Source organism: Euphorbia lathyris, chromosome 3 (assembly GCF_963576675.1).
Source record: "Euphorbia lathyris chromosome 3, ddEupLath1.1, whole genome shotgun sequence".
Classification (NCBI taxonomy): Eukaryota; Viridiplantae; Streptophyta; class Magnoliopsida; order Malpighiales; family Euphorbiaceae; genus Euphorbia; species Euphorbia lathyris.
Genome location: NC_088912.1, coordinates 64,087,970 through 64,114,823, shown reverse-complemented (window position 1 = coordinate 64,114,823; position 26,854 = coordinate 64,087,970). Strand labels below are relative to the sequence as shown.

Here is a 26,854-nt window from a genome sequence, read left to right as displayed (position 1 = left end):
AAAAAACCTATCACACATACCTATAGTTGGCTCATTCGGACATTTTACACACAAAATCGTTGATCTGTCATCCTTGGCGGTTGAGGTGACATTTGTGCTATAGAAAAAAAGAAAAACGTGTGAGTTCGTTCTGTATGCCACCTCATCTGTCAAAGATGACAAATCAATGATTTTGTGTGCAGGAGGTCCGAATGAACTAGCTTTAGGTTTGTGATAGATTTTTAAAACTAACTATAGCTATGTAATAGGTTTTTAAAGCCAAGTATATGTGTGTGATAGGTTATTTTAAAAGTTGAGGGTGCCATTAGGTAAAACTTGTCAAGTTTAAGAGTATAAATATGCATTAAACAAAAAAAGAACTTGTATAATATTTTTTTAGAGTGTTTAACAAATGATATCTAATCTAATTTATATTAGGCTTTATGCATATTTACACCCTTAAACTTTGTAAGTTTTGCCTATTGGCACCCTGAACTTTTTACCTAACAAATCACACACTTACAGTTTGTCATTAAAAACTTATCACACACTTATAGTTGGTTTTAAAAACCTATCACACAACTAAAGTTGGTTCATTCGGACATCTTGCACACAAAATCGTTGATCTGTCATCTTTGATAGACGAGGTCATTGTGCGTGCTATAGGAAAAAGAAAAACGTATTACTTCGTTCTGTATGTTACTTCATATGTCAAAGATGACAGATCAACAATTTTGTGTGCGTCGGAGGTCCGAATGAGCCAACTTTAGGTGTGTGATAGGTTTTCCAACTATAAGTGTGTGATATGTTATTTAAAAGGTTAATTACAAATAACTACCCTGTGGTTTGGCCGATTTGCGATGTGGTACCTGTGGTATTTTTTTTTTCAAACACAACCTCGAGGTTGTCACCGTTAGCAAATGTAAGAAAACGGCAAAAATTCTGTTAAATCAAAGGGGTATTTTCGGGAAAAAAAATTTGACTTGTTTTTTTACTTTTGTGGTTGACCTTCTATTAAGCCTTTATATTACATCATATTTTTTTTAATATTATTATGTTATGCATCAAATTTATCTTGTATAATTTTTTTGAGTGAAGATATATAAAGAATGTTTAACGTATGTCGAACTGAGTAATTAATTTTTATTGAAGATGATCTATTAAAAAGTATTTCACGAGTTAAAATATACACCTAAACGAGGTATTTATTAAAAATGATATAGGAGGTGGGATATGGATAAAAAACACGGGATAATTATCTCGTGTTTGTTTGAGAGATAGAAGAGTGAGATAAATGAGAGAGCCTCTTATCCCTCAAATCCTGTTCCCAAGAGGGGTGGTATAAGGAGGTGGGATAAACTCATGCGATTTTAATAAGATTGAAAAGTCATTCTTATTCCTCAAATTAATATTATGTAGTTTAAATAATGTTAAAATAGTAAAATGTATTATTTTATCCCTATCCTCATCCCACACAGGGCCGGCCCTGGGCATAGGCCCTGGGTGCGACGGCCTACTGCCCAGGGCTGGAGGGGGCCCCAAAATTTTTTTCTAACCTTATATGTGTTGGTCCCTTATAACGTAACGAATTAGTTCCAAGAGGGGGGATAGGAACTATTTTAAATTTTAGTACGTTAAGGCTGACTTCTTCTTCTCTAAAAAGGAATTACACAGCGTGCTGAGTGAAGTAAGACACTAGCTTAGTCAACTGGTGACTAAGTCAGCTTCTTTCTTTGAGTCAGGAGATAGCACTTGAGTCTATTCCTGAACTCAGATACTCAATGCACACAACTCAGCGTGACCTCTTTACTTGGTCAGTTTTGTTTAAGCAAGCAATATATATATTAAAAGAGTTTAAGGTTAGAACGATGTTACTCAGCAGATTTATCCAGGTTCGGCCTCTATGCCTACGTCTTATCCCCGGAACACGTTCCGAGCTTTCGATTTCTCTACTGAGCTCTTTAACGGTAGAGCCTCAAACCTTTTACAACAAGAAGCTGAGTATAACAAGAGTACCTTCCTCTATACCTCTACTCACTCCTATTCTATTGCTGAGTACTATAACCGAGTACTCAGCCTCTCCTTTCTAATTCTAGAAATGATAACAAGTTTGTCCTAAACAACAATCGCTAAGACACTTTAGATGATTGGATAATCACTCTAGACTTTTATACAGTAATATGGAAATTGGTGTAAGTATTTGCTTTGCTTTTTCACACAGATTCTTCGAATAGAAATTTGGTCAGCGTAATGGCTTGTTGAAGATCTGCATCGAATGAAGCAACTGAAAGGCCTATTTATAGTGACACTTGAGGTATCAGTTATTTCAAATTTCGAAATAACCGTTGGAGGGAAACGACTTGATGTCGTTGTCACTCAGTACACGCTCAGTGCCGTTGGCCAATCAGATTATTGTATCTTCTGTCTTCGGTCAGTGCTGAGCAGCTTTTAGACAGACGGACAGAATGTTTCGCCTTTTATGGCAAAGTCTTCCAGACAACTTTCTGTGTCTTCTGAACTTTACCCAAAGTAGAAATACTTTGTCTTGAAGTTGTTCCTTGCTCAGCTGCTGTCTTGTACTCTTTGTCGTCCAACTCAACAGCTTCGTTCCAAAGTAGATAAAGAAAGTCTTCCAGATCCTTCTTCATGCTGAGCTGCGTTTTGTTCACAACGACAACGTTTTGTTTATACGGGCCGAGTTGTCTTGGGCCTTTGACTTTCCTTTGGGCCTTTAGCCTTTTAGTCTTTATGTCTTATAAACAATTTAGCTCAACATTGAACAAACACATTAGTGTAATAAATCAAAGCATTTAAACTTAGTGTGTTTAGAATATTTTTTTAATCATATACTCAAATAATTTTGTCAAATCAAAATCATGTGGAAAGGTGTTTCAACAAACTCCCCCATTTTGATGTTAGCAAAACTATTCAGTGAAGAACTCAGTTTTGAGCTCCCCCATGATAGTTGACCTTTTATAACTTAATAAACTCCCCCGTAAGGGTTGAGCTACTGACTCAGTTTTACTCTAAACATTTTAAGGTTTAGTCGAGTAAGTCCTAGGTCAGTTTTCAAATAAAGGTCAGCTCATGAAACATATTCTATTAACTCAGTTTTAAGCGGAAGTTTTAACTATCAGAGAGCGCTGAGTATTTTGTTGTTCAATGAGACTTATAAGACAATGTTTTAATCATACAAGACAGTGTTAACATCATACAATCAGAAGTCATTAAGAATGATAAACACAATTGATGTAGGCAAAACATATATAATAGCTCAGCATCACATAAGATTTTAATCAAGTTGAAAAATTTGATGCAAGCATAGTATTAATAAGTAGTCAGCATTGTACAAAACAAATAGGGATACTTAAGACTTAGAAACTAGCTATCTTAACTAAAGCTATTTCTTCTTAAAGTTTAGTTTGCCCTTTCCCTTAAGCTGACTACTTCCAGCAGCCTCTTGCTGAGTTCTTCCTGTTTGTTTTTTCTCCCCCGTTTTAGCAGCATCGAGAGGAGGAGGAGGCCTGAAGGTGCTGTTTTGAGCAGCTTCAGATATTTGAGATGAGAATTCCTTAAGCTTGAAAGTGCTTTCATTTATGCCATCAAAGATAGCAACACCATCGTCGAATACCTCTTGAGGCACACCAATTTTAGCAGCGCTGAGGATGCTCAGTGCGTAGGCTTGAGATTTACCCATCCAAGTGAGTGTATCAGTCGCCGCAGCATAAGCTTGATGAAACATCTTGAGTAAAGATGAGTCATAGAACTGACGCTGAATGTTGGAATGACGGACATGGGTAAAGATTTGATGTGTATACTGAAGAATCTCATTCTGCTTCATCTGGTCAGTGTCCATCTCTGCCTTGTTTAGATTCAGAAGACGAACAGATTCGCCGATCTGTTCTACTGAGCATTGAGAGTAAGAGGAAAGCTGATGGTTTGTCTTCTCTTTCTCAGTTCGAAGCTGGGTGAATAGCTGATGAACTTCGGCAGAAGTTGCATACCCTGAGTTCGCAGCTAACAAGGCTTGAAATTGTCCCTGTAGGGAGTTGATATGTTGAACCATGGTCAACTGGAGTTCAACCAGCTTTGTTATGGACGCCTGCTTTGGTTGTTGGGCTTGGGTATTGATCATTACACTCAGCAAGTCTTTTAAACCTCGAACCTCGTTGAGAAGTTGAGTGAGTTGGGGAAGCTGAGTGGACTCATTATCGGAAGACCCAGCAGCAGTGTCAGAAGTTTGATGAAGGTCTTGGATCAAGGCCTGAGCCGAGTTAATTATCCTTCTACCAGACTCAGTGGCAGTGAGGTGATTGAATGAGTCTTCATTATTTTGACCAGCGGGTGGAGGAGTGAGATTCAATGCATCATTTGTAGTGCCAGTGGGGTCAGTGACTGGTCGTAGTGTTTCATCCTGCACTTATTCTGTAGAATGGAGAGGTGATTGAACAGCAACATTAGATGCAGGTTCAGAGTCAGGCTGAAGCTGACTTTCTGTTGAAGGTTGGATAGGTTCAGTGCTGACTGAAGCAGGAATTTCCTTAGCCGGCAGAGGGCTAGGTTCAGCATCTGCATTTAGAATTGGCTCGGTGTTGGTTGGGTTCACAGAAGCGTCTAAGTCGGCTTGTTCCTGTGGAAGAGAAACAGAGGCTTGCTTTTCAGTGTGCTCTGGCAGAGTAGTAGAAGATTTCTTGAAGAATTTTAGCTTTATAGTCGATGGATCGGTGGTTGGTCTTTTCTACGATAAGTCATCCATGACGTCAAGCACAGTTGTTGGGTGTGCCTTGACAAGTCTTCTTATTTTTTCCTGGGTCCTTGGAGGAGTGGGATCAGCGTGAATTGATTGAATTGAATGAGATGGAGAATTTACTCCTTGATCAGCATCCTGCTGTTCAGTTTGCTCAACTTCTTCTTCTGCAGTCAACTCAGTGTGAGTTGGCTCAGCATCTTCTTCACTTGCTGTCTCCTCAGTGTCATCTTGACCACTCTCTTCTCCTTCTCCTTCTTGCTCATCATCCTGATCTTCCTCATCTAATTCTTCTTCCACCTGTTCAATGAACTGATCATCCAGTTCAACTTCATCGTTCTGTTGCTCAGCGGCAATACCTTGACTCTGAGCATAGTGAGAGTCGTCGGGAACAAAGAAGCCAGCAGGAATGGCATCGAGTGGACTTAACTCCGAAGAGTTCTTCTGCTTCTTACTCAGAGGTTCTTCATCAACATGTTCCCTTTCATCTGCCTCAGGCTCATATTGCCTAGGTCTTTTCTCAGCTGACTTGGGCTCAGCTTGTGCAATCGTTCCTTTGGACACAATCTTTATCTTCTTAGGAGCGGGAACAGCTTCCTTAGAGGTGCCATGCACAGCTTTCCTCTTCCTGTCAGCAGGGGCCTTAGTTCTTTTGCCCTTTTTGATTACTGTCCCCTCAGCGTTTGGGTCAGTAGCAGCTTTTGGGTCAGGAGCACATTTTGCTTTCTTGATTGGCTGATCAAACTTTAGGGCGAACAGAGCAGCAGCAGTTATTTCTGATCCTCGTCCCTTAGTTTCCCCCGTGAGGTCTACTCGGTGGTCAAGGAGGATTTTGGTAATGAGTGAGCCCAGTCTTAGAGTTCCAGTGCTCCTTTGAAAACCGGCTATCAAGAATACTGGCATGTTGATGGGCTTGTAGGTCAGCATATGCCATATGAAGCATTGCTCGAAGTTTGTCACTGAGCTGGTGCAATTTATCTTAGGGTAGATGTAATTGGTCAGCAGGTACTGCGCCATCTTTTGGTGTTGCCCCATCGAAGTGCTAGAGATTTCACCAGCATGGCCAGTTGGTTTACAGAACGTAGTGGAGTACCTAGTAACGTCCTGATCTTCAGACTTTCTAAGAATGACTCCTTCATTCTTGAGTTTCAGAAGGTTGGCTAAGTATTTGGGATTTATGAAGATGGTTTTGTCCTTCACCTTGGTGGCTAAATAGTCCTGGTTATCATCAGCAACACGAAGGTTGTGGTAGAATTCCCTTACCAGGTCAGGGTAGGTATTGTAGCTGATCGAAAACAGCTCGGTCCACCCATTCTTAGAGATCCACTCACAGAATGGTTTTTCAGTTTCCACAAACTCTTTCGAGAACCACCTTGACTAGTCCATCTTGTACTCCCTGACGTTCTCATAGACCTTAGTGTAGGTTCGTTGCTTAGGTTGCTTCGCCTTGGAAGAGTTACCTTGCTTAGTTTGGGTTTTCTTGCTCGGTGTGGTAGCTTTGGTTTGATCATGCTGGGTAGGAGACTTAGGGTTTCCAGCAGTTTGGTGACCGGCATCAGAGATGTTTACAGAGTCGTTTGTCATTTTCGCAGAGAAGATTTGAAGGATTTGAAGATTTTGAGAGAGAAAATATTTATGCCAAAGAATTCTGTAAGCGTAAAGAGATAAAAATGGGGATTTGCCCATTATATATAGAGGTGAGAGGTGGATCTTATCGTATCCATGTGTCAGTTTGTCCTTGGGATTGTCAACCGATAAGGATACTGGCATTTATGACACATTCGGCGCATACGTCATCCTAGGTGGCTATTCGCGTGCTTTAGCATTAAGTGCAACGGATCGATTTACTCAGTGTGAGAGTCCTAAACGTTCTATATTCTGAGTAGTCAGTTTTATACAAACAGATGGTTTAAGTAGTTGGTTGCTCAGTTTGAGATAACTACTCAGTGCGCATATTTGCTCAGTATGTGATATTCATTCATTTAGCATTAAACACTCAACATACATCTATTCACTCAGCAAATAGTAGCATAAATCATTCAGCATGGTAATTTACTCAGCATGAATCTATATTTAGAACTGGAATTTACTGAAGAGGATTAAACATACCAATGACTTCTCTCAGTATGCTGAACTGCTCATGAGCCAGTGGCTTCGTTAAGATATCCGCAAGCTGCTCATCCATTGGGACATAGGTCAGCTTGATCTCACCTTTGAGTACATGGTCTCTAATGAAGTGATGTCTGATGCTGACATGCTTCATCCTGCTGTGCTGAATTGAGTTCTTTGATAGATCAATTGCACTTTTGCTGAACCAGGATACAAGACAGCTTCCTAGGAAGTGGCATCCTCCAGAGGTTCTTTTTCATTCAAGCTTGTCTCGTCCATAGTCAGCGTCAGTGTATCCAACGAGTGTAAAATCATGAGTGTTGGGATACCATAAACCTGCGTTCACTGAGCTTTGCAAATATTTAAGGATTCTTTTTACAACTATGTAATGAGATTCCTTAGGGTTAGATTGATATCTAGCACAGTAGCATACTGAGAACTGAATGTCCGGTCTACTCGCTGTTAAGTAAAGTAGAGAGCCTATCATACCTCGATACAATTTGCTGTCTACCGACTTACCATTCTCGTCAGCATAAAGGACAGTGTCAGTGCCCATAGAAGTAGATATTGGCTTGCAATTTTCAAGATCATATTTCTTCAATATCTCCTTGGCATATTTAGCTTGACTGATGAAGATGCCATTTTTCCCTTGTTTGATTTGAAGTCCAAGGAAGAAGTTGAGTTCTCCCATCATTGACATTTCAAACTCAGTCTGCATTTGCTTGCTAAATTCCTTGCACATTGACTCATTAGTAGCACCGAAAATAATATCATCAACATATATTTGAGCCAGCAGGGTGTCTTTACCCTTTCTCTTAATGAATAAGGTTGTATCAGCTTTGCCTCTGACATAATTTCTAGTCAGCAGGAAACTGGTTAGCCTCTCATACCAAGCACGTGGTGCTTGCTTGAGGCCGTACAGAGCCTTTTTGAGTTTATAAACGTGGTTTGGGAATTTAGGATCCTCAAACCCTGGAGGCTGATTAACATAAACTTCCTCGTTTATAACTCCATTAAGGAATGCACTCTTAACATCCATTTGAAACAGTTTAAAGTTCATATAACTTGCATAAGTGCATAAAATTCTAATAGCCTCTAGCCTTGCCACTGGGGTAAAGGTCTCACCGTAGTCAATACCTTCTTGCTGACTGTAGCCCTGAGCTACAAGTCTTGCTTTGTTCCTGACTGCATTTCCTTGTTCATCCAGCTTGTTGCGGAAGACCCATCTTGTTCCAATGGTCTTCTGACTCCTTGGATGTGGCACTAACTCCCATACATCGTTTCTTCTGAATTGATCAAGTTCCTCTTGCATTGCGCTCATCCAGAATTCATTGTGCTCAGCATCAGCGAAGTTCTTTGGTTCCTGAACTGAGACGAAGGCTACATTGCTGAGGTATCTCCTGAGTTGATTTCTCATCATCAGGGTATTCTCAGCAGCATCAAGAATAGTACTCTCTGAGTGTCCTCTTGGTATCCTTATCTCCTTTGGTAGATTGATGTCTTGTGCTGTCTGTGTTTCAACAATCTCTGCAGGTGTAGACTGGTCAGTGAAAACAATTTGAGGTTCACTTTTACCTTTGGTCAGCCCTTGAGGGAATGACTCAGCGGCTGTATCTTGATCAGCGGGTACTGAGTGTGGATCATCCTCGGTCAGCGGCAGATATCTTCCTGCAGGGTTAGTTTCATCGAACTCAACATGTACTGACTCCTTTAAAACTTGAGTTCGTTTATTGAAAACTCTGTATGCTTTGCTGTTTGTTGAGTAGCCTAAAAAGATAGCTTCATCAGCTTTTGAGTCAAACTTAGCTAAGCTATCTTTGGTATTTAAAATAAAACATTTACAGCCAAATGCACGAAAGTATCCAATATTGGGCTTTCGTCCTTTCCAAAGTTCATAGGGAGTTTTCTTTAGTATAGGTCTAACAAGAGCCCTGTTAAGAATATAGCACGCTGTGTTGACAGCTTCTCCCCAAAGGTACTTTGGAAGCCTATGCTCACTCAGTATTGTCCTGGCTATTTCAACCAAGGTTCTGTTCTTCCTTTCAACCACCCCATTTTGTTGAGGCGTTCTAGGAGCAGAAAAATTATGGTCAATGTCGTTGGTTTCACAGAATTCAACAAACTGTTGGTTCTTGAATTCTCCACCATTATCACTTCGGATGTGAGCCAGCTTTAGGTCTTTATCATTTTCAAGTTTTCTAACCAAATTTGAAAATGTCTCAACGGTCTCATCCTTGCTACTCAGCAGATGATCCAAGTGTACCGAGAAAAGTCATCTACAATGACCAAGGAAAATCTTCTTCCACCCAGACTCAGCGGCTTGACTGGACCAAAGAGATCCAAGTGTAGTAACTCTAACGGACGCTTAGTTGAGACAATATTTTTGCTATGAAAAGATTGTTTGGTTTGTTTTTCAGCTTGGCAAGCGTGGCATAGTTGATCTTTTTCAAATTTAAGTTCTGGCAGTCCCTCAACCAATTGCTTTCTTGCTAATTTGGCCAGGAGGTCCATGCTTACATGACCAAGTCTCCTGTGCCATAGCCAGGAATTTTCTTCCTTTGAAACTAAGCATACAGTTTTTGAAAACCTTTTCTCTAAGTTTAGCATGAAGACATTATCAATGCGAGGGGCAGTTAAAATTAACTCATTAGTTTTACCCTCAAATATTTTACATCCAGTGTCATCAAATATAACTTTTCTCCCATTGTCACATAGCTCAGCTACGCTGAGTAAGTTATATTTGAGTCCGCTGACTAGGGAGACAGACTCAGTAGTAGGATTACCTCCAATGGTTCCTGACCCTACTATCTTACCCTTTTTGTTGTCTCCAAAACTTACGCTTCCTCCTCGTTTACGCTCAAATATGATGAATTGATTTTCATCACCAGTCATATGCCTCGAGCATACGCTGTCAATATACCACATCTTTGACTTCTCAGCACACCTCAGGCTTACCTGCAATGTGACTAGTTACTTTTAGGTACCCAATTCTTTTTGGGTCCTTGCTTGTTAGGTTCAACAGGTAAAGCATCATATTTTATTTTATGGCGGCATACTTGGACAGTATGGCCATTCTTTCCACAGAAGTCACAGCTGACCTTCCGTTTAGGATGTCTTACTAACTGGTCAGCACCCCAATGCTGAGCGTGCCAGCACACCTTTGTGGTGTGTCCTTTCTTCCCACAGAAGTCACACTGGACATTCCGCTGAGGATTCCATCTCTGCTGACCAGTACTTCGGTACTGAGTATTCAGAGGAATATTTCTTTTGTTTGGAACTTTTAGTTGGTTCTGAATGGATGTGACGTTCTTTCTCAGTTTCTTAGAATCTGATTGGACCTTAGAGACAAACTTTTGCATAATTCCAATGTTACTATGCAAATCTGAGTTGTCCTGAAGAAGATATCGAAGGTCACTCAGTTTGACCTCCTCAACCTCGTCACATCGCCTGCTGAGTGCTCTAACCTTTTTATTACACTTTTTGATAAGTGTGTAAAGATTACTCAGGGCATTAACCATTTCATTTCTGAGCAAGGGTAGTGATATTACCTCAGTTGAATGTTCCTCATCATCAGATGCAATGGAGGGGTCAGCATGCTCAGAAGCACATGGCTCAGCAAGTTCGTCAGCCATGAAACAAATCTTTGCTGACTCAGTGGCATCAGCTTCAGATGATGATGAATCATCACTATCACTCCAGGTTGACACCATTGCCTTCTTGCCGTTCTTTCTTTCTTTCCTCAGCGAGGGACAACTTGACTTGATATGGCCAGTTTGATGACATTCAAAGCAAGTAATGAGCTTTGAGCTGTCCTTCTTGTACTTGCTGTCGCTGGAGTCAGCTTTGTACTTATCAAACTTTTTATAAGGCTTCTTAGAATATCTGTCATTGTTTTTTAACAGCCTTTTCATCTTTCTGGTAAACATAGCCATCTCTTCATCGTCTGTTGAGCTTCCATCAGTGGAGTCATCTTTCATGACAAGAGACTTTTGCTTCTTATCTTCAGACTTTTCCTTCACCTCGAAATTCTTCATCGAGATCTCATGGGTCAGCAGTGAGCCGATGAGTTCATCATACTTATAGGTGGTTAAGTCTTGAGCTTCCTCAACAGCGGTCTTCTTTGCTTGTCAGTTTTTAGGAAGACTCCTAAGAATCTTCTTGACTTGTTCTTCCTTAGTGAAGATCTTCCCAAGTCTCTTGAGCTCGTTGATGATGTTTGTAAACCTTGCATTCATGTCAGAGATTCCTTCATCATCGTTCATTTCGAACAGCTCGTATAGTCTCATCTGCTGGTTCACCTTGGACTCCTTCACTTTGTTGGTTCCTTCGTAGGTGACCTCCAGCTTCTTCCAGATCTCTTGCGCTGACTCACAACCTGAAATCTTGTTATATTCTGCAGCATTAAGCGCACAGTGAAGCATGTTTATAGCCGAAGCGTGGTTTTGTAGCTTCTTGAGATCATCTTCTGTCCATTTGGCCTCAGCTTTGACAACTGTTTGGCCAGTCACAACTTCAACAGGAACAAATGGGCCTTGGACTATTGAAAGCCATGCACTCATATTTGTTGCCTGAATAAAGTTTTTCATCCTATTCTTCCAGAAGGTGTAGTTAGATCCGAAGAATAGGGGAGGCCGAGTAATGGACAGCCCCTCAGGTAAGATCTGAGTTGTCTGGTTTCCTGGGAGAAACCGAGTGCTGTTTTCAGCCATAGTGGGGATCAGCTCAAGGTAGTTAAACCTTTCACAGTGAGCTTTTAAGCTCTGATACCACTTGTTGGTCCCTTATAACGTAACGAATTAGTTCCAAAGGGGGGGGGGATAGGAACTATTTTAAATTTTAGTACGTTAAGGCTGACTTCTTCTTCTCTAAAAAGGAATTACACAGCGTGCTGAGTGAAGTAAGACACTAGCTTAGTCAACTGGTGACTAAGTCAGCTTCTTTCTTTGAGTCAGGAGATAGCACTTGAGTCTATTCCCGAACTCAGATACTCAATGCACACAACTCAGCGTGACCTCTTTACTTGGTCAGTTTTGTTTAAGAAAGCAATATATATATTAAAGGAGTTTAAGGTTAGAACGATGTTACTCAGCAGATTTATCCAGGTTCGGCCTCTATGCCTACGTCCTGTCCCCGGAACACGTTCCGAGCTTTCGAATTCTCTACCGAGCTCTTTAACGGTAGAGCCTCAAACCTTTTACAACAAGAAGCTGAGTATAACAAGAGTACCTTCCTCTATACCTCTACTCACTCCTATTCTATTGCTGAGTACTATAACCGAGTACTCAGCCTCTCCTTTCTAATTCTAGAAATGATAATAAGTTTGTCCTAAACAACAATCGCTAAGACACTTTAGATGATTGGATAATCACTCTAGACTTTTACACAGTAATATGGAAATTGGTGTAAGTATTTGCTTTGCTTTTTCACACAGATTCTTCGAATAGAAATTTGGTCAGCGTAATGGCTTGTTGAAGATCTGCATCGAATGAAGCAACTGAAAGGCCTATTTATAGTGACACTTGAGGTATCGGTTATTTCAAATTTCGAAATAACCGTTGGAGGGAAATGGCTTGATGTCATTGTCACTCAGTACACGCTCAGTGCCGTTGGCCAATCAGATTATTGTATCTTCTGTCTTTGGTCAGTGCTGAGCAGCTTTTAGACAGACGGACAGAATGTTTCGCCTTTTATGGCAAAGTCTTCCAGACAACTTTCTGTGTCTTCTGAACTTTACCCAAAGTAGAAATACTTTGTCTTGAAGTTGTTCCTTGCTCAGCTGCTGTCTTGTACTATTTGTCGTCCAACTCAGCAGCTTCGTTCCGAAGTAGATAAAGAAAGTCTTCCAGATCCTTCTTCATGCTGAGCTGCGTTTTGTTCACAACGACAGCGTTTTGTTTACACGGACCGAGTTGTCTTGGGCCTTTGACTTTCCTCTGGGCCTTTAGCCTTTTAGTCTTTATGTCTTATAAACAATTTAGCTCAACATTGAACAAACACATTAGTGTAATAAATCAAAACATTTAAACTTAGTGTGTTTAGAATATTTTTTTAATCATATACTCAAATAATTTTGTCAAATCAAAATCATGTGGAAAGGTGTTTCAACAATATGTATATATGAAAATTAATTTTTTTATAATATAAATGGTGATAAAATAATATAGGAGGACATATTTATTTCTGAAAGTCCGTTGATAATTTTTTTTTTAAAAGATCTGTCCAACTTTTACACTTTAAGTGGTCCTTATTGCTTATTTTGTCTAGGATTCCTAAATTGTCAGGACCGGTCCTGATCCCATATACCAAACATTGAATAATATTCTCGACTATCATATTTTTATTCTTATCCCAACCATTTATCTTTATCCCTATTCCAACCTTTATTTTTATCTCTATCCAATAAGATACCAAATGCTCCAAAATAGTACTCGAGGACTTCTAACCGAACACTTGAATACGATTATATATAATGGGAAAATTACAAAACTGGGTCAAATAGGAGGCCCATTTACATATTTAACCCATGTACTAATCTTACTACATATCTAGACTGATTTTGTGTGACTTTCCCATAAGAGATGATTTTCCTTCCTGTATAGGGATGAACTTCCCCAAGACTGACACATTCACTCCTAAAGTGGTTGGTTAGGAGAGGTTTTGTCAATCTTGGGGTGCACCATGTGACACGTCCATCCCATGGTGCCAATCTTCAAAGTGGACCTAACTTAATCCAGACCTTTTGGGATGGATGTGTCTCACGGTACCCACCAAGATTACTCATCCATTTTAAGATTGGTACCAGATTAGTTAGGTTCACTTTGAAATGATTCGTTAGGAGAGTTCATTGTGGCAATCATGTTGTAAATTTTGATAATGTTATGATTTGGATGTTGTTATTGTGGCAATCTTGTTGTAAATTTTGATAATGTTATGATTTGAATGTTGTTATTGTGACAATCTTCTTATAAATTTTGATAATGTTATGATTTTAATGTTAGAATCCGTTGTTGTTTGCCATTTTTTGTTATATACCACTTCGCGAATTAGCTTCAAGTCATATCCAGCATTCGCATATGCGAACTAAATTCATCAAGCAAAACAAACTTCAGCTTTGCAAGCTTCGCATATGCGAACTAAATTCATTAAGTAAATCCAAACATCAGCTTCGCAGGCTTCGCATATGGTCGAATATGCGAAGTCAGACGGGATAGAGCGAGCCGCGCGTAAATATTGAGGGTATTATGGGAAAGTCACACAAAATCAGTCTAAATATGTAGTAAGATTAGTAAATGGGTTAAATATGTAAATGGGCCTGCCATTTGATCCAGTTTTGTAATTTTCCCTATATATATAAGAAATTATTCAAACCATATTCCCGCTCGTAATTGTAATCCGAGTAAAAAGCAACAGGATCATCACCACATTTCCATTAGTTACCGTTAACCCCATATACTAGAGACAAAAATAACACATTTTTCTAACACTTTCAAATTCAAATCTGCGGGACCCATCTCCACCATTTCCACTAATCTTTTATTCTTCCCCAAAACGTTCATTTATATCTCTATCCTGTTGATTTCGCCATTTTCAACGACGTGGCAAAATCAGAACTCTTTCTGTATTTGAGTTTGAGATCACCATGACTTCATCAAATTAGTTTTAATAGAGCTGCTTTCCCTTCCTTAAACTTCATTTCAAGCAAAACAAAAAAAGAATGTCCGGCTTCAAGAAATCAATGCCTCTAACCGAATCTTCTTACAATTCCGTCTATGTTAATCCGCTTACTGAATCCAAGCACCACCACTCCGGCAGCGACGGGGTTCTTATCGGAGCAGCTTTCTCTGAAAACAAAGAAAACAATCCAATCTTTGGAAATTATGACAAAGAAAACACTAAACCCACTGATATGCCCAACAACAGGTTTTCAAAAATGAAATCTTTGTCTACTAATACCGGTAGAGCCCTGAAGCCAACTTCGCTTCAGTGCTGTATGCAGATGGCTGAGCCTGAAAAGGGTTTCAAGTCTATATTATGGGATTTTGAGTCTGAAAACTCTACTTGTTCCTTGAAGATTTGGGATTATTCTGATTCTGAGGCTGCTCCTGCTGCTTCTTGGTCTACATTGCCTAACAGGTTCCTTTGCTTCATCCATATAAATTACCCTTCAATTATTTATTTATTATATGCTCACCAATTTTCTTTCTTTTCTTTTTCTTCTAGGACATTGTTATGCAGGCCCTTGCCATTGGATATAGGGAGATGTACTTGTATAATCGTTAAGGAAAAATCACCACAAGGATTAAAAGGAGGGGGTTCTATATACTCACTTTATACCAATGTAAGATCTCTGCAATATTTATGACATCCATTCTAGTTTCCTTGTGATTGCTTCTAACTTTATCTTCTTTTCAGTTTTCATTTCTAATTGGGGGAATTGATTTGTTAGACATGTTTAATTGATCATTGATCATTCTCAATATTATAGGAAGGACAGGGAAGACAGAATCGGAAACTAGCTATAGCTCATCATAAACGGAGAAAAGGGAAGTCAGTGTTTAGCATAGCCCAGAATTTGAAGGGAATTACATCTAATTCAGATGATAGTTTCGTTGGGAATGTAACAGCTAACTTCATGGGTTCCCAGTACCATATCTGGGATCAGGTAATCCTACACTTTCAGATGAATACAATACAATACTATGCTATTAAATACTATAGAAAATTATTAGAATTTCTCCTTTTAAATTTGATTACAGGTTGGGATGTCAAATTCTCCAACTAAGCAGCGTAATCCACTTCTGGCTGTTGTTACGTAAGGCAGAATTGATCTAATTCCTTCTTGCTTTTCTTTGACTGTGAATGTGAATGTGAATGTGTTCATTCTTATGAAACCCATTTTCTCCAGGTTTGTGCCTACCGTAGTCACCTGCACAGGCAGTTACAGAAGCATGAGGGTGTTCATACCCAAGCACCATTCTATGCAATTCAAAAACAATGCACAAGTAGAGCAACAACTCTATGTGATTTCATTCTAATTTATATTTGGACTTGTGTTGATTAATACCTTTCTGTTTTATGTTATGTGTATCAGATACAACACATTAATGGGCTGCCCAAGGATTGGATGGGAAAAATGGACAAAGTACATAAGTTATTTTCAAGAACTCCACATTACAATAATGTAAGATTTCTGATGATTTTTACAAGAGAACTAGTGAAATTCAGTTATTGTTTGTAAATTTCATGCATTGATTTATTTTGTGTTATCAAGATTTCAAGGCAATATGAACTAGACTACAGAGATAGAGATAGGGGCAGAGCTGGTCTTAAAATCGAAAGATCAGTGAAGAATTTCCAGCTGAAATTGGAGGTATATATAGAAATTGCAACACTTATAAAAGCAATAGGATGATCAGTTATGGTTGTTGATTAGTGTTTGTTGAGTAGGAAAATGGAAAGCAAACAATATTGCAGCTTGGAAAGGTTGGGAAATCAAAGTTTGTCATGGATTTCAGGTGTATATTATATTCTCTTTTCCTTTTATAAATGAAATATTTGCAAGTAGAAGTAAAAATGACACAATCTCTGTCTGTGTTAATTTGACAGATATCCACTGAGCGGTTATCAAGCATTTTGCATATGTTTGGCTTCAATTGATTCAAAACTTTGTTGCACAGTTTAGTTTAATGAGAAGCTGAGTTCAGTTCAATCTCTCTCTGAACACAATCTTGTTTATTTTGTATTCAATTGAAAGAAGATCAAATGATAGGAATCATATCATTTTGTAAACAAATCACATGCTCAATAGATGGATATGCAATATCACTTCAGTATTGTGGAACCTTCATTTTTCACATACATATAAGATTATCAATGGAATTGCTTTGCAACTAAAGATACCATTTTGTATATTCACGTTTTGTTCAACCCATTTGCAAATATAATTTTGATAAATTCTACTATATTCCCGATGTAATACACCTGACCAATTGAAGTGTGACACTTGTATGTGTTTATTTCTTAACACAAATCATCTCCCATGAATTGGTACCCATGAATTACACCCGGTGTATAGTGAAGTTCTCGATAATTTTACAGTTTAAAAAGCGAGGTTTGTAGTTTGCACAGTTTGTAAATTTAGTCATTCCGTCAAAAATCATTGTGGTGATTATTTATCCCAAATGTTTGAAGCAACTAAAAAAAGGCTTACTTTGAAAATTTAATCATTCCCTCAAAAAATTGTTGTGGTGACTGCTTAATATTGTTTGATCAAAAAATTAACTCACTCATCCTTTAACTTCAAACTTAACAAACCTCGTACCCGTGTTTCCAAACTATCAAACTATGAACTCGTCTTTGCAAATCGGCCAAATTAAATAGGATCATTCAATTAAACAATACAATAGAAATATAAAAGACGAATAAAATCACATACATATGCAGACTACAACTGCCGTGCAAAATCCATTAAAGGAACAATATATACTGTTAGAATAAATGGCTTTGGTGATTGAATAAAATGGATTTGAAGTGGGGGGTATATTTGTCTTTAAGGACTTTGCTTTCAAGAGCACTTTCACAATCCCACATAGGAAACTTACAAAGGTTTGAGTGGGTATATATAGAGTTGGACTTTAGTAGCCTTTAAATTGTGTTAAGTGGTTTTTAGCAAATATACCACACGCGCGCGCGCTCGTTCGCGCGACGCCGGCCCGATCGGACTGGGTCTGAATTTTATTTTTCTTTTTATCCGTTTTAACTTCTTTGAATTTTTCTTCAACTTTTTATTTAGTAAAAAACAGAACCTTATTTTTCTCCTGGTCTTACTCCACGTTCTAACGTGTATATGAACGTTCTAACGTTCATATTTCTGAAGGCTATAAATGCAACCAGTTTCCAGCTTTGGAAACACAGTTTCTGGGCAATTAAAATACTCTTTTGCTGTTCTACAATCTTCGACTTTGAGTGCACAGGTTCGAAGGTTTCTGTGTTAACCTTGGGGAGCGACCGGAGTTACAGATTGCACCTCGGTCTTCCGAAATCGCTTTTAAGGCAGTGGCCTCCGCCACGGCACAGTTCGATTTCCGTTCTTAATTTCAATTCGGTTTTTTCTGTAACCCTCGTTTGTTTCTTACATATACCACAAAAAGCAAGAAAATCTATAAAAGCATGGAGGACCAGTTTGTAATTTTCCAGACACTTCTAACCATCAGATAACCAAAAATTAGAATGGTCAGCATCATGAGAATCGCTGAAATAGAAGACTCTCTAGTCCAAAATTATCAAAAATTGGTGGTCACGCAAGAAAGGAAATTGAAAAGCACGCTTACGATTAGTGCGTGAGCTTCAATTTCTCAAGTTTGGATATATTAGAAATAGGTGAGATAGAATGGTTGAAAGGTGTATAAACCTCCAACCATTAGAGTTGCTTGCTCTGATAGCAAACCTTAAAAAATAAAACATATTGAATGAAATACCATACTTTTCAAATCAAGATCCATATAAAATATAGCTGCATTCTAAATTCATCGTTGAAACATTTGCAAGTAAACAAATATGTATTAATTATACTCAAATCACATAGATATAATAATATACTTTGCATAACCATGTGTTATCTAGATAAATCACTCGTGTTGAACTCGAAAAGAAATAAATGAAAAAATTATGGATGACATAATACAAATAAGTGGAAAAGAATTTCCACCTATAAAAATATAAATTCTAAACAAAGTAAAAATAAATGCTAATACGAAAGCACACTAAGAGCAAAATAATAGTTATCTTTTTTTGGTTAATTAATTTATTAGTCTCTATATTTTGACAAAACATACTGTTTAGTCCCTATATTTTCAAAAATACATGGTAAAGTCCCTAACGTTTTTCTCGGTGAACTATTTAGTCCCTAACGTTTTTCTCGGTGAACTGTTTAGTCCCTGCCGTTAGACTCTCATGAAGATTCTGTTAGTCAATTTGGATTTGCGTCCTTCTTTTCCTTTATTTTCCCTTCCTTTAAATTCTAATGCATCTGAAATCAACTTTGAGTGTTCTTCTTCTTGACTTTCTTCTTAATCGTTCAAATTCGTAAGCATTGGGTCTGTTCTTTTTGTTGTTCTTCATACAAATAACTTCTTCTTCTAAATTGGATTTCCTCTTCTGAAGTTTGAAGGTAAATAGTAAAGGGTAATTTAGTCATTTCCGAATATCATAAACGGTAAAAAATCTAACAAACAGACGGAAGGACTAAACAGTTCACTGAAAAAAAAGTTAGGGACCTTACCATGTGTTTTTGAAAAGACAGGGACTAAACAGTGTGTTTTGTCAAAATATAGGGACTAATAAATTAATTACCCTTTTTTTTCCTTCAACCAACCCAATTGTCTTTTCAAACCTGATTAGTGCGATTTTAGAAGGTCCCGCTATTGATGGGTGTGCGATTTTATCCCTGGTGTTAGGTTTCCCCTGCTCTCCTCTCCTTTGCCGGCGGCGCTGTGAATTTACGGTGGAAGGTACCGCTTCCCTCTGTGCCCTGTTGTTAGGGTGTTTGATTGTGCCTTCTTGTGTCTCCCCTGGTACGTCTCTGCCCCCTGTGTTTTCGAATGGAGCCTATTGCCGACCTAATTGCTAATTTCACACTGGACGATGAACACAATTCCGATCTCGTAGTCCCTCAGGCGGACATACCGGTTCCCGTCCGACCCCCTTCCTGGAGCCTAATCGGTAGGTTTTTGACAGACCGTGGCGTCAAGATTCCTATGATGAAGAATATGCTTGCGGACCTTTGGCGTCCTGCCCGGGGTCTCTGTATCATCGAATTAGGCCCAAACTTATTTCAGTTTGAGTTCTTCCACGCCCTGGAACGTGATCGGGTTGTTAAAGGTGGGCCCTGGACCTTCGAGCAACAGCTTCTCCTCACTGCCCCTCTCCAGGAGGGTCAGGACCCGACGGTCGTCACATTGAATTCAGCTGAGTTTTGGGTGCAGGTTGTGGACCTCCCGAGGGGTTTCATGTCGGAAAGATTAGCAGTTGGTATCGGTAATTTCTTAGGGGTGTATATCGAATCGGACCCAAATAACTTTAATGATATGAGCAGGTCCTATATGCGTATTCGGGTCTCTTTGAATATCACTCAGCCTCTGAAACGGAAGATGAAAATCAGCAAACAAGGGGGAGACTTCTCCTGGGACTTCTTCAGATATGAGCGTCTACCGACTTTTTGCTTCTTTTGTGGTAAGATTGGCCATTCTGATAAATTCTGTGAGGATCTGCTTGACATAGCCAATCCGGATAAAGCCGAGAGAGTCTACGGGATTGGATTGAGAGCACAGAACAGAAGAAACTCGATAGTTCCTCAATCTAAGTACCTCCTCTCTATGCCCCCGACAATGATACACGAGGTTACCGCTAAAGGCTCTGAACATGCTGAAACTAATGGGTCTCTCCTTGTACCTCCTGCCCCCAAGGCCACCGCGGTTCCGCCAGTAAATGCTTCGATACCAACTGTTGATAAGGTGGATGGAGGGCCATCACTAGTACGAACTTTCTCAGGGATTGATTTGCTTCAAGGGCCCAATATAGGGGATGAGGGTGTTGTGATCACGGAAATAAAGCGTCGGCGCCAGGACCTGAGTCAGATGACCCCTAAAGGAGTACATGAGAAGGAAAATATATGATGGAGTTGGAGTAGTTGGCTGCGGGTGCGACTATTTTACCACAAGCGGGTACTGGTCTCCAGGCCTGCCAGGGGTCATGAGCGTTCTCAGTTGGAACTGTCGGGGGATGGGCAACCCTCGAACGGTTCAGATGCTTTCTGCCTTGGTTTCTAAATTCTGCCCGGATATTGTGTTTCTAATGGAAGTTAAATGTCAGCGCAAACGTATTGAATTGCTTAAGAGGAAGCTTGGTTTCGCCAACTTGTTTTTTGTTGATCCTGTGAACTGTGGAGGGGGCTTGGCTCTGCTTTGGAAGGCTAGCAATTCTGTGAATCTAATTGGCTATTCTTGGAATTTTATTAACGCAAAAGTTAACATTTCAGGTTTGCCGGAGTATCGATTAACCAGTTTCTATGGGTTCCCCGAACGGTCAAGGCGCTCGGCATCATGGGATATGTTACAGGCTCTTCATAATGGTTCAACCCTCCCCTGGGTAACTATAGGTGATTTTAATGATATCCTCTCTCAAAATGAAAAGCGTGGAGGTCGTAGCCACCCCCCGGGTCTGGTATTGGGTTTTAACAGAGTGGTTCAACATTGTAGTCTGTTTGAAGTGCGCATGATAGGGCACGGCTTCACTTGGGAGAAAAGTAGAGGGACTGCCCAGTGTATTGAAGAAAAGTTGGATCGAGCATTAGCCAACTCAGCATGGCATGATCTATTCCCTCAAGCTAAAGTGATCAATGAAGAGGCACACTGCTCCGATCATTCGGCGCTATTTTTTTCCCTAGCCCAAGTTGGTTTTGCCTGGAAGCGTCGTTTTCGTTTTGAGAATGCCTGGTTAGGAGAGGCGGACTGTCGAGATAAAGTGAGGGAGGCTTGGGAAGCTCCGGCAGGGGTTGAGCTGGTTCAACGACAGAAAAGCTGCGGGCTAAAACTGTTTGAGTGGGGCGAGGAAATAAGGGGGCATTTTAGGAGGAATATCAGGTCGTGCGCAGGTCAACTGCATCGCCTAAAAGGCTTCTCGGACAATAGAGCACAGGCTCAGCTTCTAGAAGTACGAAAACAGATGGATTCTCTTTTACTACAGTAGGAACAGTATTGGCAACAACGTGCGAAGAAACTTTGGTTACAAGGTGGGGATCTAAATTCCCGCTTCTTTCATGCCGCGGCAAACAATAGGAGGAAGAAGAATAGCCTTGATCGACTGAAAAATAGCGCTGGAGATTGGGTCGATTGGAATTCGGGTCTGAGCCCACTGATTCAGGGATATTATCAAGATCTGTTCACTTCGCAGGGCTGTGAGGTTAACTCGATTCTATCAAATGTAGCTCCAAAAATTACCCCGACCCAGAATGAAGAGCTGCTAAAGGAGTTTAATATGGCTGAGGTCAAAGCGGCAGTCTTTGCTATGCATCCCAATAAAAGTCCGGGTCCGGACGGTTTTAATCCTGGTTTTTACCAAAGACACTGGGATATTGTGGGCTATCAGGTAGGGCAGGCATGCCTCAGCTGGCTAAATGGAGGTAATTTACCCGACAACATACATGATACAACATTGATTCTTATACCGAAGAAATCCCGCCCAGAGTTCGTTTCTGACATGCGTCCTATTGCGCTCTGCAATGTTGTTTATAAAATTGTTTCAAAAGTTCTGGCAAATCGGCTCAAACAGGTTCTGAACTCTATTATTTCTCCTTCACAAAGTGCTTTCATCCCAGGAAGATTAATTTCTGACAATGTGATGTTAGCATACGAAGTGAACCACTATATTCACAAGAAATCAAAGCGGAAGTCGGGTGTGGCGGCTTTGAAGTTAGACATGGCGAAGGGCTATGACCGGGTCGAATGGGATTTTCTCAAGGAGATGTTGTTACGACTAGGCTTTGATACTAAATGGGTTCAGTTGATAATGCAATGTGTTAGCAAGGTGAAATATAACATTGTGAGTGGTTGCCATAACATTGGCACAGTGATTCCCCAACGGGGTCTTAGACAAGGTGACCCTATCTCGCCATACCTCTTTATTATCTGTGCTGAAGGTCTCTCCCTGTATTTGTCTCAGCTAGAAACACAAGGCACTATTCACGGCTGTCAGGTCGCGCGTACTGCTCCCTCCATCTCACACTTATTTTTTTTGCAGATGACAGCTATTTATTCTTCAGGGCTAACCGACAGGAAGCAATTGCAATTAAACAGTGCCTAACCGATTATGAGAGAGCGTCGGGTCAACAGGTCAATTTTGCAAAATCATCTATCTCATTCAGCAAATTCTGCAGTGGTCAGGCTTGCTCCCTAACTGCTGCGATTCTTGGTGTAAACTCGGTAAGCCTACCTGCTAAGTATCTGGGTCTCCCCTCTGTCATTGGGCGTAACAAAACTGAAGTATTTAATTACCTTGAACAAATGATAATGACAAGGCTGCGGAGTTGGAAGGCCCGGTTTCTTTCACGAGCGGGTAAAGAAGTTATGATCAAAGCAGTCATTCAGGCCCTACCATCCTATGCGATGAGTCTCTTCCTGCTCCCTGAAACTCTATGTGCTGATCTGGAGAAACGTATGAATTCCTTTTGGTGGGGTTCAAATGGGAGTGACAGAAGCAGTATCCATTGGAAGTCTTGGGACAAACTATGTGCGCCTAAGAAATTTGGGGGCTTGGGATTCCGTCGACTACACCAATTCAACCTAGCTTTATTAGCTAAGCAGGGATGGCGCCTGCTATCTAATCCCTCATCACTGGTTGCCCGGGTGTACAAGGCCCGCTATTATCCGGATTGCTCATTTCTGGAGGCTCCTATCCAGGACAACCCCAACTTCATTTGGCGCAGTATCCATGCATCACAGCCTCTTCTTCAGGCCTCGGTTCGACGCTTGGTGGGTACGGGACAACAGATAAATATCTGGCATGACCCATGGCTCCCGGACAACTCTCACCCGTATGTGGAAAGTACAGAGCTGGCGGATATGGATATAAACCAGGTATCGGATTTAATTCTGGAGGATGGTTGCTCTTGGGATGTTAATTTGATCAAGGGCCTCTTTTCCCCCCGGGATCAGAACTTGATCCTTCAGATACCGCTCAGCCAAGAAGTGGTAGCAGATACGTGGTATTGGAGTAAAGAACGCTGCGGGTTATACTCGGTAAAGAGCGGCTATCGGTGGTTACAGAATTTCTCTGCGCAACTGGGCCCGGGACAACTCACTACTATGTGGTGAGCTACATAGAATATACAGGTACTGCCAAAAGTTTCTAATTTCCTGTGGAGAATTCTTGCAGGGTGCTTACCATCAAATCAGGCACTTGTCGATCGTCACGTCCCTATGTCGGACCTTTGTCCTCAATGCTCAAACTCCACGGAAGATGCGTATCATGCGATCGTCGGCTGTCGTATGGCGCGACGCGTCTGGCTTCTCTCCCCTCTAGGCGATATCAGCGCCAATTACACCTGCTTTGGGGATTTCTGGGCTTTTGTCCTTAGCCAGCAACAACACATCAGGGAATGTTCAGCCATGCTCTGCTGGCAGTTATGGTTGAATCGCAACGATAAGATTTGGAATAATCGCATCTCAGGGGCACAAACAATTATTGAGAGTGCGGGCTCTTTCTTCCGAAGTTGGCGGGATGCTCAATTGCATCGTGGTCCTGCTGATGCTCCTCATAATAGCAGCAGTCAGTCCTGGTCTCCTCCTCCCCTGGGGTTCCTGAAGCTCAACATCGACGCAGCTATCTTTGAGGGCATCCAGCTAATAGGATTTGGCCTCATCCTACGCGATGCCGCGGGTAAATTTGTGGCTGCCAAAGCGGGGGTATCCGATTGCCTGATGGAAGCTAATATGGCGGAAGCCCTGGCCCTTCAAGAAGCGTTGAGATGGGTTCGGCTCAATGGTTGGAATCATGTGCTGCTGGAAACAGATTCTCAGATTGTGGTACTATCGATAGCACCGACAACTGGTCTGTCATCTCCTTTCGAAATCCTTATAAATAACAGTATCTCACTGTTACATATTCTTGGTCATTGCTCTTTGAGTCATGTGCGGAGATCGGCCAATTCTTTGGCTCATTTCCTAACTAGATCAGTGTCTAATCCGTTATGTAGGGGGGAATGGTATCATTCTCCACCTCCATTTATTTGTAATTCATTGATTCATTCATTCTAATATAAGCAAGTATCTTTATCTCAAAAAAAAAAAAAACCAATTGTCTTTTCTATATTTCATTTTTAGGCATAAAGGGTTCTTGGCGTTTGCAGTATTCAAAATTTTGTTTGTCCCTTGTGGTAAATCATTTAATAACATTTGACTTTTGAGATATTCTAATATGTGATATTTAATTCGTTTTGGATGAAAAGTTAACCGAATTATTAATTCTTGCCATATGTCACAATTTTTGACACATGACATGCATATAAGATCGGTCCTGATAATTTAGGGGCCCTAAGCAAAATAAGCAATAAAGGTCTCTTTAATATAAAATTTACTAACTAAAGTATAAAGGTTTGATAGGCCTTTTAATTCTTTTTTATCAATAGACTTTCAGAAAAAATTAGCCCCATGTATGATTTTATTACTATCTATATAACTTTCATATAAACATATAACACAATTGATAACATTGAGATATTATCCCGAGGACCAAGAGGGATATTCACCTAAAGAACACCACGTATTGATCCTCCAAAGAGATCCGACTGGCGGATCACCGGATCACCAAGGTCCCATCAAAAGAGACCCGTCAGAGAACCTATGAGGCGAATCTCCTTGAACACTCATTCGCCATTAGAACGGCTGGGACGACCTGGCCATAAAGACCATTAATGAGCTATCAATTAGCTAACCGCCGGTTTAAAGGTAACTTGTAACCGCCATTAATGGAACATTAATGGAGACTTTCTAGTTACTGTAAGTTACAACTTTCTAGCTATATATAGCCTACGTCTCAGGCTATCAAGGTACACATTCACTTACCCTTTGTCAATTCAGTTTGCTCTCTTGTTCTTCCTTACTGACTTTGGCATCGGAGCTTCCCCCCGTCGAACCCAACGACGCCCCCACAGGGACGGAAGTTAATCAAAATTTCTCCACGTGTCATCAATTGGTGCGGTGAGCGTGGAATCCTTAAACAAATAAAGGGTTTCCATTCACGTTAAAAGGAATATGACAAATGGAGAACATAACCCCTCCTCAGGGGTTGAAACACCACTAATAACACCATCGAGTCAACCAATAACTAGTGTTGGCCGCACTGATCCAAATGCTCCCACAACACAAGCTGAAAGTAGTATGCCCCTGGACGCATTCATCAACATGTGTACATAAGCAATAGGGGAAAAGTTTGGCCCTGAAACAGGTGATCGCCTACGGTCGTTCATGACCATCCTCCGTTTTGGAGCTTAGCGCCTACATCTACGATATCTTTTTGGCCCCATATGACTCTAGGACCAAACGCCCACAATTCTTCATTTCTCTAAGCCCACAATACGGAATCCATGGTAACTACCACAGCGGCGTTGGGAGAACGACCGATCAATCGAGAGTTATTCTCTGCTGGCGCAGGAGGAAGTCAAAGGAACAATCAAACTCTTCCTGGCGGATCTGCAAACCATGGGATCAATCTAGGCGGATCAGATATCCCAAGGCGACCACGGTCGAATCTCTCCTTGGGTGGATCGGAAGGGCGAAAACACAAAAAGCGTAGAAAAGAGAAAAGTAGGCGGTCTGAATCACCTTCGCCCCGAAGACCGAGATCCTCCCGCAAAGGCAGATCACCCCCATCTACTGGACGTAGACGGAGCAAAAGGCCAGTAGAGACACCACATTCAAGTGGACCACCACCACCACCACCACACCAAGGGAATGATGGGCATACTCCTTCAAGAGGCTCTGGGGGGGTAGCGGTCAAGCTCCCCCGGGCGGAGGAGGTGGAGGTGGAGGTGGAGGAGGAGGCGGGCGTGGAAACGGAGGCGGACACGGAAGTGGAGGCGGACGATCACCCTCGGATCCGTCTTCGGGATCCAACTCATCATCTTCTCCAAGCAGATCTCCACGGAGGGGCCGCCCAAGGGCGGGTCCGGAGAATTTTGACGACAGAGTTCGAGCTGCGGTGCTCCGCATGAATGAGGAGAATGCAAGGCATAACCCGTTCGCCAATCGAGATTCGCCCTTCACGGCTTGGATCAAGGCAGAGGAAATGGATAGGCATTTTAAAATACCTAATCTCGCTATATACACGGGTGCTGACAATCCAGAGGCCCACGTCAGAAAATACCGAATACTGCTTCGCCTCAACCGTGCAACTAAACCCGTGCTCTGCAAAATGTTTGTCACCATGTTAGGAGGTCCCGCTTATGGCTGGTTCCAATCTCTACCT

The 26,854-nt window shown here is 40.9% G+C and overlaps 1 protein-coding gene across 1 annotated transcript; it reads left to right on the top strand.

The window, feature by feature from the left end:
• Nucleotides 1–14,417: 14,417 nt before the first annotated feature.
• On the top strand, nucleotides 14,418–16,704 carry LOC136223808 (tubby-like protein 8). The gene is made up of 9 exons (XM_066011981.1): nucleotides 14,418–14,968; nucleotides 15,056–15,173; nucleotides 15,321–15,497; nucleotides 15,592–15,647; nucleotides 15,741–15,837; nucleotides 15,927–16,016; nucleotides 16,107–16,205; nucleotides 16,283–16,350; nucleotides 16,442–16,704. The coding sequence occupies exons 1-9, from the start codon at nucleotides 14,550–14,552 to the stop codon at nucleotides 16,515–16,517; spliced, it is 1,200 nt and encodes a 399-aa protein (XP_065868053.1). The 5' UTR covers nucleotides 14,418–14,549; the 3' UTR covers nucleotides 16,518–16,704.
• Nucleotides 16,705–26,854: the final 10,150 nt, after the last annotated feature.